This window comes from Empidonax traillii, unplaced genomic scaffold (assembly GCF_003031625.1).
Source record: "Empidonax traillii isolate 1590-97213 ecotype Southwest subspecies unplaced genomic scaffold, ASM303162v1 scaffold466:size1224651, whole genome shotgun sequence".
NCBI classification, from domain to species: Eukaryota; Metazoa; Chordata; class Aves; order Passeriformes; family Tyrannidae; genus Empidonax; species Empidonax traillii.
The window spans coordinates 1,196,154-1,207,632 of record NW_020955659.1 but is presented as its reverse complement, the minus strand read 5'-3'; the positions used below and the strand labels follow the sequence as shown (position 1 = coordinate 1,207,632).

The 11,479-nt window shown below is 40.1% G+C and overlaps 1 protein-coding gene across 9 annotated transcripts in view; it reads left to right on the top strand.

Moving 5' to 3' along the window:
• Positions 1–220: 220 nt before the first annotated feature.
• RGS7 (regulator of G protein signaling 7) overlaps positions 221–11,479 on the top strand; it is a 242,150-nt gene continuing 230,891 nt past the window's right edge. For 4 of the 9 annotated variants that reach the window (XM_027895757.1, XM_027895754.1, XM_027895756.1 and 1 more), the window contains exons 1-2: positions 831–850; positions 1,669–1,780. In XM_027895757.1, coding sequence (XP_027751558.1) covers positions 1,703–1,780 — 78 coding nt within the window. In that variant the 5' untranslated portion in view covers positions 831–850; positions 1,669–1,702. Of the gene's footprint in view, positions 543–829; positions 851–1,326; positions 1,417–1,667; positions 1,781–11,479 lie in introns of those variants that run through there. The other 5 variants (XM_027895752.1, XM_027895750.1, XM_027895758.1 and 2 more) reach the window with 3 other exon arrangements.

Here is an 11,479-nt window from a genome sequence, read left to right as displayed (position 1 = left end):
CCCTTTCCTTCCCTTCCCTCCCCTATCCCATTAGCCCACATTCTCTTCCTGTCCAGCCCTCCAGTGCTGCCTAATCTCATTTACAGGGGCTGCTGCCAGATCTGCTGGCAGCTGCAATTTCTTGGCCGCTGTTATCGGTGAGCGAACCGAGAGCGCCGAGGAGGAGGAGGAGGAGGAGGAGGAGGAGGAGGTGGAGGAGGAGGAGAAGGAGGAGAAGGGCTGCTGCTGCTGTGTGGCGGAGCGGCGGCAGCGGCAGCACCTTTGACGTGCCCGTCCCCCACGTGACGGCCGCTCCATTGCAGGGAGGGCGCTGAGCCGGCGGCGCTCCGGCAGCGCACGGGAGAGCCGCAGCCTCGGCGGCGGCAGCAGCAGCAGCAGCAGCGCCTCCGCCCGCAGTGCGTGTGTGTGTGCGTGTGTGTGATGAGCGATCGCCGCGTCCCTCCGCCCGCCGCCGGCTGACACCCACCGCGCGGGGCGCGCCAGGAGCAGCAGGAGGAGGAGGCAGGAGCCGCGGCCACCGCGCAGTGACCTTGGCCCAGGAGGTAAACGAGCGGGCGGGCTCCGCGCCCCTCCGCGCCCCGCGCCGCCCGACGGGGGCCGGGGCCTCGCTCCTGCCACCCATCCCGGACGGCTCCCGCCGCCGCTGGCGCTGTCCGCGGTGCTGGAGCTGCAGGCGCCGCGCCGGGCTCCGCGCAGGGTTGCCCGCGGGAGAGCCGGAGCCCCTGGCCCTCGGCCGCCGGGAGCCGCGCACCCACGGCGGGCGGTGCGGGGGCAGCGTGGGCTGGCCAGCGGACAGGGGGCAGCGGAGCCCGGACTCGAGAGGTATGGGAGGCAGGGGAGGGCTGTGGAGGTGAGTGCTTGGAGCGGGGCTCGGCGGCTCTCCGGGCTCTCCGCAACCGCCGGTGTGGTCTGTAGATGGAGCACATTCTCACACCTGCGTGCAAAGCCGGAGCTACGGCATGATCCCAGCTCTTGCCTAGTGCAGCTCCCGTGAGACCCGGGGGAGGGGGGGGGGGAGGAGAAGCGGCTGGCGGGGAGCCGGTGCTGTTCGGTGAAGTACGATTAAAGTAGTGAAAGAAACCTAAAGGTGTTCTGGCTTGTTTCTTCCTTTTCCCTCGTCACCCACTTCCCTGCCCTGATACTGAGTGGATATTGAGTACGAGCATATGCGTACGAGCACAGATGTGACGGTGAATTACAGAGAAGTTCAAAGCGTCTGTTTTGCTTTTTGTGAATGTTACAAAAGTTGCTACGGCCCGAGCCGTGAGCAGAGGACACTGCTGAATATGCGTCATGGCCTGAGCCAATCCTTCCAAAACTGGAAGGTGCAGAGCATCCCTTGGTGGAGCCCGTACAGGGGAGGATGGAGCGCTTTGTCAGGAAGCGTCTGCGTGATGTGGTGGTTAGTGATGTGTCAGGGAGCTATTCGGAGTGACAATTCATTAACGTCTAAATTAGATTAACGTATTACATCCATTATTTACAGGGAAAAGAGAGTAACGTCAGTAAATGGTGAATTAGCAGCTTTGCTCCAATGTAAATATCTGTTTGAGTAAGAGCATACATTAATTTTGATAACATGTTGGGAGAAAGTCAGGCCCGTTACTCATCAGGGAAACAAGGAGACTTGAGGCGATTCCTTACTGAAACCACTTCTACCTTTTGCAGTGCAACATCCAAAAGCGGATCAAATTTGTGGGACATGGCACAAGGAAATAATTATGGGCAAAGCAGCAATGGGGTGGCTGATGAATCCCCAAACATGCTGGTGTACAGAAAGGTAAGCCTTTGCGTTTTTCAGAAGCTAAGAAAGGTAAACTCGTGGACTCTTTTGCTTTGCAAATGAGGTCATTTTTGCTGTTTCTCTCCAGTTTCATGAATAATGACTGTATCTCTTGTTTGAAATGGGGAAATGCAAACGTGTCAACTTTGCATCATGTTCAGAAACAGCTGGTTTTCAATTTGAAATACTTGATGTATTTTAGTCACTTTCTGCATTGATACATATGATACATGGGGGTGGTCATGTACCAGACTAGAACATGTTTAGAGGTCAAGTGTTCACTTGCAAAGTCTATTTGTAAAATTAAATAATATATATTAAAACTAAATATTACCTGTACAGTACAATATTTCTCTCATGCAGGGAAGTCAGAACCATTAACTTATTTCATATGAGGGGAAAAACTAATTAAAGATATCACTTATCCGCAATTGCCACAACTTAAAAAAACCCAAACACATACAGTCTAGAAATTTTCTCTGGGAAGAATTCTAATGTAGTTATTCTAATAAGATCAAAATACAATTTTCCAGGTATTAAACTCCAGCAGGGGGGCTTATTTAGCCACTGTGCTTTCATTTTAGTGAGAGTAAATTCTTGAGGATTTTGAGATGTATTTTTACATTTTTTTAAAAAAAGCATTAATTGCATTTATCAAAAAAGAATAACAAAATACATTCTAATAATAATGGAGAAAAATAATTTTGCTGTTGCAAACTGAAATATGTAATTATGCAACTACTTGTTTATTCTTAGAACACAGTGCTTTCTAACTTGTTTGTGGTTGTTTTTATCAGGTGGAAAAAATCAATACTTTTACTTTGTTAGAGGCATTGACTTTTCCCTTTAGAAGTTAACTGTAATAGAAAGCACCTGATGTACTCAGTTTAGTCTTTGAGGTGAACTGAGGTATCATCAGTAACTGTGGTAAGTGTTCTTTTCCCTGAAACTAAAAAACTCTTGAATTGAAGTCTGATGCATGGTTTTTTCTCTTCCTATTTTCAAATATATTGCTTTTTCAGTTAATTTGTTGTAGCTGTTATTTTGTAAAATTAGGCACATTTAACATGAGTGAATGAATTTATGAAACTAACTGTGGTTATCCTTCTATCTAAGAATGCACATCTAGAAAAATGCAGGATTACTTTGCCATTAGCACCACAAGTGTGTTTCAAAATGCAATAGTATACATGAATTTATACATGAAATTATGCTACATATATTAAAAGCGATATACCAAAGCTTTTATTGTTCCTTATAGGGGTTTGATCTTTCTAAACAGAATCTCCCCACATTTAAGATTTACTTCCATGCTGAGGAAAATGTCTTTTCTCAGCTTATTTAAAACACAGAAGGGCAACACAGAAAAATTTTTTTCTCTTCTCCTTTAGAGAGTTTCTTCAAGGAACTGTGACACATGCTGTGACACAAAGCTTGTGACACATGGTATTTAGTATGACCTCATGCCAAAATTTAACATTGCCTTTGAGCAGCCTCCAGATGGAAATGGAACTGCTGAGGCAAGTGATGAGAATCCTGGTGATGCAGGGAAGATGTGAAAATGGGAAGAGGGGACACACCACCTCAGGTGTCTGCTCAGCAAATCAAAGCATCAAACACCTTATCAGTTCTCTGCAAATTACTGGTAAAGTTCCAGTAGCAGAGGGCCTTTCCTTGTTGTCACTAAAGTGCAAATGGTACACTGAGTATGAAACTTCTGAAAAATGCTGACCATCCAGAACATTTTTGGTTTTATATGTCTACTTATTTTTGTAGCATGGTGAATCAAAAAATCATTTAAGATTGTGCACACTATGTTAGAGTACAGGGACAAAGCTAAGCAGCCCTTCCTTTGGCAGTGTTCAAGGAACAGCCAACAAAATAATAGATAACTTTTAAAAAAGTCACCTGCCTTTTCCTGAAATATGATATTGCTGTAAGCAAACGTGTTCTTAGTTCTGGGTCTAGAATATAAGAGAAGGATAGCTAGGAAGAAATTATTTCACTTCAGAATATATAATCTCTGAATATAAATCCTTTATAGGAACAACTAAATCACAGGATTCCTTGTAATACATTTGAAAACACAATACTTCTCTGTCTGTCATTGTGTCGGGAATGAAAGCATTGTGCAGAGTGAACAAAGAACTACATCTGACAGCTTCATGAAGGACTCTCTTTTTTGGCCAAGTGGAAAAGTATTAATAGTTGCTAGGAAAAAAAATCTAAATGTGCTATTGGGTGGCTTCAGTAAGAAGCTGAATTTGTAGTCTTATTTTGAATAAGGTTGCTGAAATCCACAAATGTGGAAAAGGTTTTTTTTAGTACTTTATACAACATCAACAGATGGAATAGCACACATTTTGTAATATGTGTACCTGCAAGGAATAGATGGGACTTCTCTTACTACCTGTGTTAATGAAGAGGTGAAATTTAGCCATGCTGTGTGAAGACTGTTGCTTATGCTGTAAACCACAGTGTGGTAATTGTTCTAGGCTGTCTAACATCCAGACACAATCTGAACTAAGTGTATTCTAAACTACACGGAGTTACAGCCCTGCACTGTCTAAATCCTGATTCTGTTAGAAGAATTTTATAGAAAATTCTATACTGAAAGAAGTGCTAGTGTTTACAAATTAGGTATTTAAGGTTGAATTGTTATAGAATCATTACTGCACTTAATTAGATTTTGAACTCTTGACAAAAGAGGCGCTTTTTTAATGTATTTGGTTTGTGATTAGTTACTTATTTGAAGAATTGTAGAAAGGCAGATTATCAAATTGTAGTCTTGAGTAATATAGGATGCAGATAGCCTGTTATTCTCATAGTAGTTTTTATTCCTAACTAAAGAAGAATTTCCGTACATTTTGCTTTCAGATGTGAATTTAAAAGAAAAAATCAGCATAGGATAATTAAATATCCAATATATCCATAACTTAGAATTACTTATTTGAATCTGTGATGGAAAAGACAGCAGCAGAGATAAATAGTTCCCTATATCATTTTTACACTGCCTTTTAAGATGCTTCTGTCAGTGTTTTTATGTCTTGGGGAATAGTTTTTATTTTAATAGAATGTCAGCTGCATTATTCTTTTTGTCTATCAACCTAATTATAAAGTAATGACATGTGACACATCATTGGCACTGACATACCTTAGAAAAAGTCCTGGATTTTTCTTCTAGTAGCCTGAGGCAAATATGAAAAATGTAACCCCCCCTTCTTTCGCTTCCACTCCAACAGAGTCCATTCCAGTCAGCAATTAAAAGAGATAAGAGACTAGAATCTACAGTATTTTAACATTAAAAAATGCTCATGAAGAAATCTTAGATTTTGGCAACCCTAATTAGGTGCTGCAAACTAGCTCTTAAAGAAAGAACTTGAGATATAATAAAAAGCCAATACTATGATACTTTTCTAAGTTTCAGAGCCTGACCTATCTTTTTTTTTTTTTTTTTTTTTTTTTTTTTTTTTTTTTTTTTTTGGTTGGTTTTTTCTTTTTGTTTAATCTCAGCACAAATAATTGAAAGAATAGGAGTTGTCTGTGATGAACTTCTCTTTGAGACCTACTGCTGGTCTTGCTAAACCTTTGTTTATCTTTCTGGTCTGTGCTTAGCTTGTTTTCTCAGTCAAACATATGCTGCAAGGATTAGGAGTTCTGGTTTGTAAGTTTAATGGTTATTGTATTGCTGTCTGAACTAGCTTCATTTAAGAACTGACAGCTTTATTTTGTAGCAATAAGATTAGCCCTCTCTGAAAAGTAATATTCTTGTGACTAATACTTTGTTTCTCTACCTTCCTCACTGCCCCAAGTGTTAAAATAGCTTTTGCCAAAACTGATTGGAAGCACTAACAGTTGGGACTTTCAGTGTTCCAATAAAGATAATTAGGTGTTTGTTCTGTTTCTGTGACAATTGTGGAAAGTTATATATGCCAGTACTCATGTATAGCAAGGCCTGAATTTGTAATCTTAAACTCCTTAGTTTGTTATGGTCTGGAAAGCAGTGCTGTGGAAAGGAACCTGGGGGTTCTGGTCGATGGCAAGTTCAATATGAGTCAGCAGTGCCCTGGCATCCAGGAGGGCTAACCGTGTCCTGGAGGACATCAGACAAAGCATCGCCAGCCGGTCAAGGAAGGTGATTGTCCCAATCTGCTCTGCACTGGGGCGGTCTCACCTTGAATATTGTGTGCAGTTTTGGGCACCACAATATAAGAAAGAGATTAAGCTGTTAGAAAGTGTCCAAAGGAGGGCAATGAAGATGGTGAAGGGCCTTGAGGGGAAGCCATATGAGGAGCGGCTGAGGTCACTTGGTCTATTCAACCGGGAGAAGAGAAGACTGAGGGGAGACCTCACTGACAGAATGTAAGGGAATGGCTTGATGTTGTGTCAGGGGAGGTTTAGGTTGGATACTAGAAAGAGATTCTTCACCCAGAGGGTGGTTGGATACTGAAAACTGACAGAGGCTTTTAGATAATACTCTCAGGCATACCATGCAAGTCTTGGGGATGGTCCTGCGCCAGGTCAGGAGCTGGACTCGATGATCCTTGTGGGTCCCTTCCACAGCATATTCTGTGACAGAAGCCATGCCTCCAAAGTGTGGTACTTAGTAAATGTTGTAAAGGAGCAATTGCTATACAGTGACAACATCTGAGGAAATAGTGACCACCATCTTCTAATTACCATTCTCTTCTCCTCTGCTTGCACCTGAGATGACTTCCAGTGTAGTCTGCAGAGAATACTGTATTCTCATGTGGCCTTTATCAACTGTTCCCTTAGAAATGATTGTTGGAAGACAATGGAATCACTGAGAACTGTATTCCAGAGCCTGTGAGACTAAGGAAGAAAATTTTAGATAGATTTTTCTAAGTGGTGTCATTGAGAAGGGAAGAATTGTTCTGATGCTATGCATTTCTGAATATGCCATCACAACCTAGAGAGGCATCCTGATCCCAGGGTTTGTTTGTTACTACATTGGAAATGTCAGAGGTATTCTAAGGTACTAGAGATAAGTGTTGTGTTTTTTTTTTTTCTTTCTTTCCTAGCGTGGTTTATTTATTTATTTTTTTTTTTAAATTTTATGATAAATTACAATATACCTCTAGATTATGCTGTTGTGTTGATGAGAAGAGTAGCGCTGTTGTGATTCTTGGTTGTTGGTTGTAGTTTTATTCCTACACTCATCATCATAGAATTGACAGAGAAAGGTCCACATTTGTGAACCTCTGGAATTCCTGCTGTAGGAAAAACAGGAATTTGCCTTCCTATACAGTATGTTATGAGGATGTTGTACTTCTGGAGTAATTGATTGATAGGGAAGTAGGCTTTTTGCATAGCTAAATTTAGAGGGCAGGAACTTAAAACCGAAGGACAGAATAGTTGCTAGATGCTGTGAAGTCCCTTTTGTTTTGCTGTATGCTCTCACCCTCATGTTTTGTATCTACCCTCTACACAGTGATTCACTTTGCTAAATCCTCTTCTGGGCTGGTTATAGTTAATACTAGGTGTAGCATACATGCTTTGTCACCATTTGGGATAAGAACAACATAAAGGATTTGATTGTCTTCACAACCCTACCAAACCACTGAAAATTCCAAGGAAACTGGTTTAAAATGTGTCTGAGTCTGCAGGTGGTGACATCTGTGAGAGGAGCACTTGCCCTGCTTTGATGATTCCTGCTGGTATTTTCTGTCCTTTGTGTTCTCCTCTTCCTTCCACTAGGTGTAGAAATACATCAAGTGATATAGCAGCAAGAGGTTTACAGCTACTTTTCTGAGCTTGACGATCTCAGATCACTGGCATGACTGTCGAATGCAAAAACCCCACAGCATTTCATGCCACCATATTACTTCCTCTATCCCACATGTGCTGTCTGAAAATGTATGTTCCTGTTTAGATTGTGCATTGTCATTTTCAGTCTCTCTGCTTCTTTCCTTTGAAGCAGTCTACATTTGTAGCTATGGAAACAATGATGCTATTGATAGTGACGTGCGATGTCGGGGCAGAATTTGTTTTGGGGTTTTGTTTTCATTTACTTCAGACTCACAATATTTGTGGACTGCCGGAATTTTTGTAATAACCTGTATCATTCCCACAAAAGCTGATATGAACTATACTGATAAATACAATAAAATACTTGCATGTAAATACAACTTTTTAAAATGTGGCTATATTACAAATTCGGAAATCTTAAATTAATTGAAATATATTTGTAATTTTTAGTGTGGGGAATACTGCACCAGCTTCTTCAAATCTAAAAAGCTACTGAAAGAGAGGAAATTTGGCTTAATTTCCATTGTGATCAGCTCAGAATTTTGACTTTTTGATCTTGATTGTCACTAGCTATATAAAAAAAAAGTCCCTTTACAAATCTAAATCCCAGATTCAGCCTAGAAAGAGCAGAACATAAAAACCAGCAAAATGTATTTAATTGTTTTTTACATTCTATAAAACTTTTCAGACAGTGTTGTGGAAAGGCAAACACTGTCAGTATAAAATGTGAGTGTGAGCAATAGCTGTGTTTTAACTGTGTCTCCTTTGTAAAAGAGATGCATAGAATTATTCTCTGATGAGTAAACTGAGGCACCACAGTGACAGAGCTAAAAATCCTTTTTTTTTGGTAAAAAAGGAGCAAACTTTTCTACAGAAGAAGGAGCCACTAGGGCTGAGGTTGCAAAATACTACTTGGAATGGCTTCCATTTTTCCTTTTTTTTTTCTTTTTCTCTTTTTTTTTTTTTTTTTTTAATGGAAACAGATTACAGTAGTAGGGCTAGAAAAGTATGGATTTTAACGGTCATAATATGAACCTTGCAAAAGTGAAAAAGAGAAGAAAACTTTGAGGGCGAGATTAGTAGTAGGAGGAGATCGACCACTTTAGGAAAACATCTTTAGATAAAATTTTGAGATAAAGATACACTGAAGAAAAAGTACATGTACAATTTTCCTTGGTGAAGGGATTATCTCAGAATTTTGATTTTTTGGCAAGAGATTGCCACGATCTACAAATAAAACCTGGAGATAAAAAGGTTGAGGTAGTTATTAAAGTGCATGTTGGTTATAAGGGCAACTGGAATACAGGGGGAATGAGGTTGGCTGGGAAGCCACAGGGGACACTGGAGCTGAAGTGTCTGAGAAGCAGAGTTGGAAACTGCAGTTTCATTTGAAGAGTGAAAAGTGCCTGGGTAAGTGCAGTATAGGAAGCTGCCCAAGAAATGAAGCTGAAGGAACAGGTATAGGAGCATCTCATAAAGCCATTGTAATTGTCGGGGTAGATTTTACTTAATAACATATAGACTTCTCAGTGGACAGGAATGGGAGCGTGACATTTGGACTATTTAGCCTCCTAAAATTTGAGGCCTCTTTTGTGCTCATGTGTGTGTTTATTTGTGTTTGAAAGCTTCCTTTGTCAGATGCTGCTATGGATCTCTCTCAATTTGTTTGTAATGCTCTGTGTGTCTCTGAGAGGAGTTTTGTGGGCTGAGTTTCAGAGAAATGCATTGTCTGTGAAGGTGATCAGGGCATCAAAAACCAAGACCTCACTCCTGCTTTTTCCTACTGTTATTGCTTTTTCTTTCCTCAAATATTTCTGGCTAAAAGTTTATTGCTGATGAATAGAAACTGGAAAGAAGACAACTTCTCCATATTTTTCCAAAGAAGAGGCCTGTTTTCCAAGATTTTTATAGTTGTTCTATTTCTACTCAATTGAGGACATCTTTGATGTTAAATGAAACTGAAATCTATTAGATCCACAGTGTCACTCGAGAGAGAAATCCTTTTGGGAAGGTCTCCAATGATTTATCATGTTGTATTCATATAAAGATGTGCTGGTTTAAATCTGAAAAACCTTAAACAAGAGCCAAATACACACCAAGGACCATCCAGACAGAAATTTATCTATCACAGTGAAATGATCATTCTCCTGGCATTCATGTACTGTTTTTTACTGAAACTGGGTAATATGGGAATTTTGAAGCTGTATTAGCTGTTCTGCACCACTTCTGCTGGAGTTGTGTGTTTGCTTTCTTTCTCTGACCTGTGCTGAATCCTGTTTGACTGGTGTTGTGTGAAGAAGTTCCAGGGAGTAAGGATTGTGCCACGGAGAAAGACATAGCAAACACAGAGGATATCTTCATAGTACAGTTCAGATGTACAAGGAGTATCCAGCTGAAAGTAAAAACTGCTCCCTATAACACCAAAGGAATTTTTTTCCTTTCTCTTCCACTTATTCTTGATGATGAATGTGGTTGCATAACGTGAATGTACATATGCATATGCATTAATAGTATCTCAGTGGTCTAACTAACAAAAGGGTCAACAGTTAGTAAATATCCTCCCAGCCATGCAAAGTCCTGATGCCGTGGGACAAGCAGGGGCAGTGGGGTGGGTCTGCTTTCGTCACAGTCTGTGGGGTCAGGACTCTTACTGGCACGTCACTTTTGTGGCTGTTAGGTTTTTGTGACTGTTCTTTGTTGTAGATTAAAAAGCAATTACCACTGAAAAAAATTGGTATACATACAGCTCCCATGAAATTTATTTTGGAAAAACTATTATACTAGCTGGACCCCCTTTTATTCTGATTTGATTATTGATTTATAATTGGATAAACATGACCAAAGGTTGTATTAGAGGGCTTTTAAATATATAATAGTTTTTACAACATATCATGTATATGATATATGTCTTTCACATTATGAAAATGAGCTGCACTGAAATACCTCGTTTAGCTGTTGGTTAAAAGCACCCTAAATTCTGATGGAAACCCACAGTTTTTCTGATCTTCTTTCATATCAGGATGTATAAGGAGTTTACTGAATGCCGCTTGAAAGACGTATTAGTGCTTCTTAACAGCTATACTTTTCTGACCTACAGACTGTAAGAAGTATTACTCTTATGTGAGCTAGATTATACCCTCAGATGTAGATTCATGGCATCTCTTGATATCAGTGGAGCCAAAGAACTGCATTTGATATAGAATCAATATTGAAAAGAAGAATGACAAAGCTTAATAATAACTTTCAAAATTACACAAACATGAGGCAGGTATTTTACAATAAAAATTCTCTTTATGTTGTACACTTCCATCTGTATGAAGGCGAAAATACAGAGCATTTTGTGGCTGTACCACAAAACCCCTGATGTTAGCATGTTTAAAGTTGAAGGTATAAGTTCAAAATTATAAAACAGGATAGTTTCTTAGTAGAAAATGGAAAACAGTGTGTGAATAATGAATGGTATCATGCAGGGCTATACTAAAATTTCTATATGTCATGAGTAGTTTATTTTAGCTGAATCATCTGCAAAATAGGTGGTCTGCAGTATATTTAAAGAAATCTTAATGAAATTCTGTAAAGATCAACCGTTTACTTTGTACAGCGTATCTTATCAAAATACTACATTAGATGGTAAAGTACTACAGTCATAGGAATGCAGCTTTAGACTATCAGAATACTATAAACAACAAGTTTTCTACACAGCTGCTCACAGTGTTACTAGTTTTCAAATGTCTCTGTTTTTTTAAGAGTTACTAAGCAACAGCAAATCTCATTCAAGTCACTAGGAGCTAAAGGTTTTTACTACCCTTTCATAAATCATGTCTGTGACTTGCTGGAATCATCACAATACGTGAATGAAATACTAGATTTCATATATAGCTCCTGTGATCTGGAGGGGATATCAGTGTCCATCACAGTAGAGGAGCC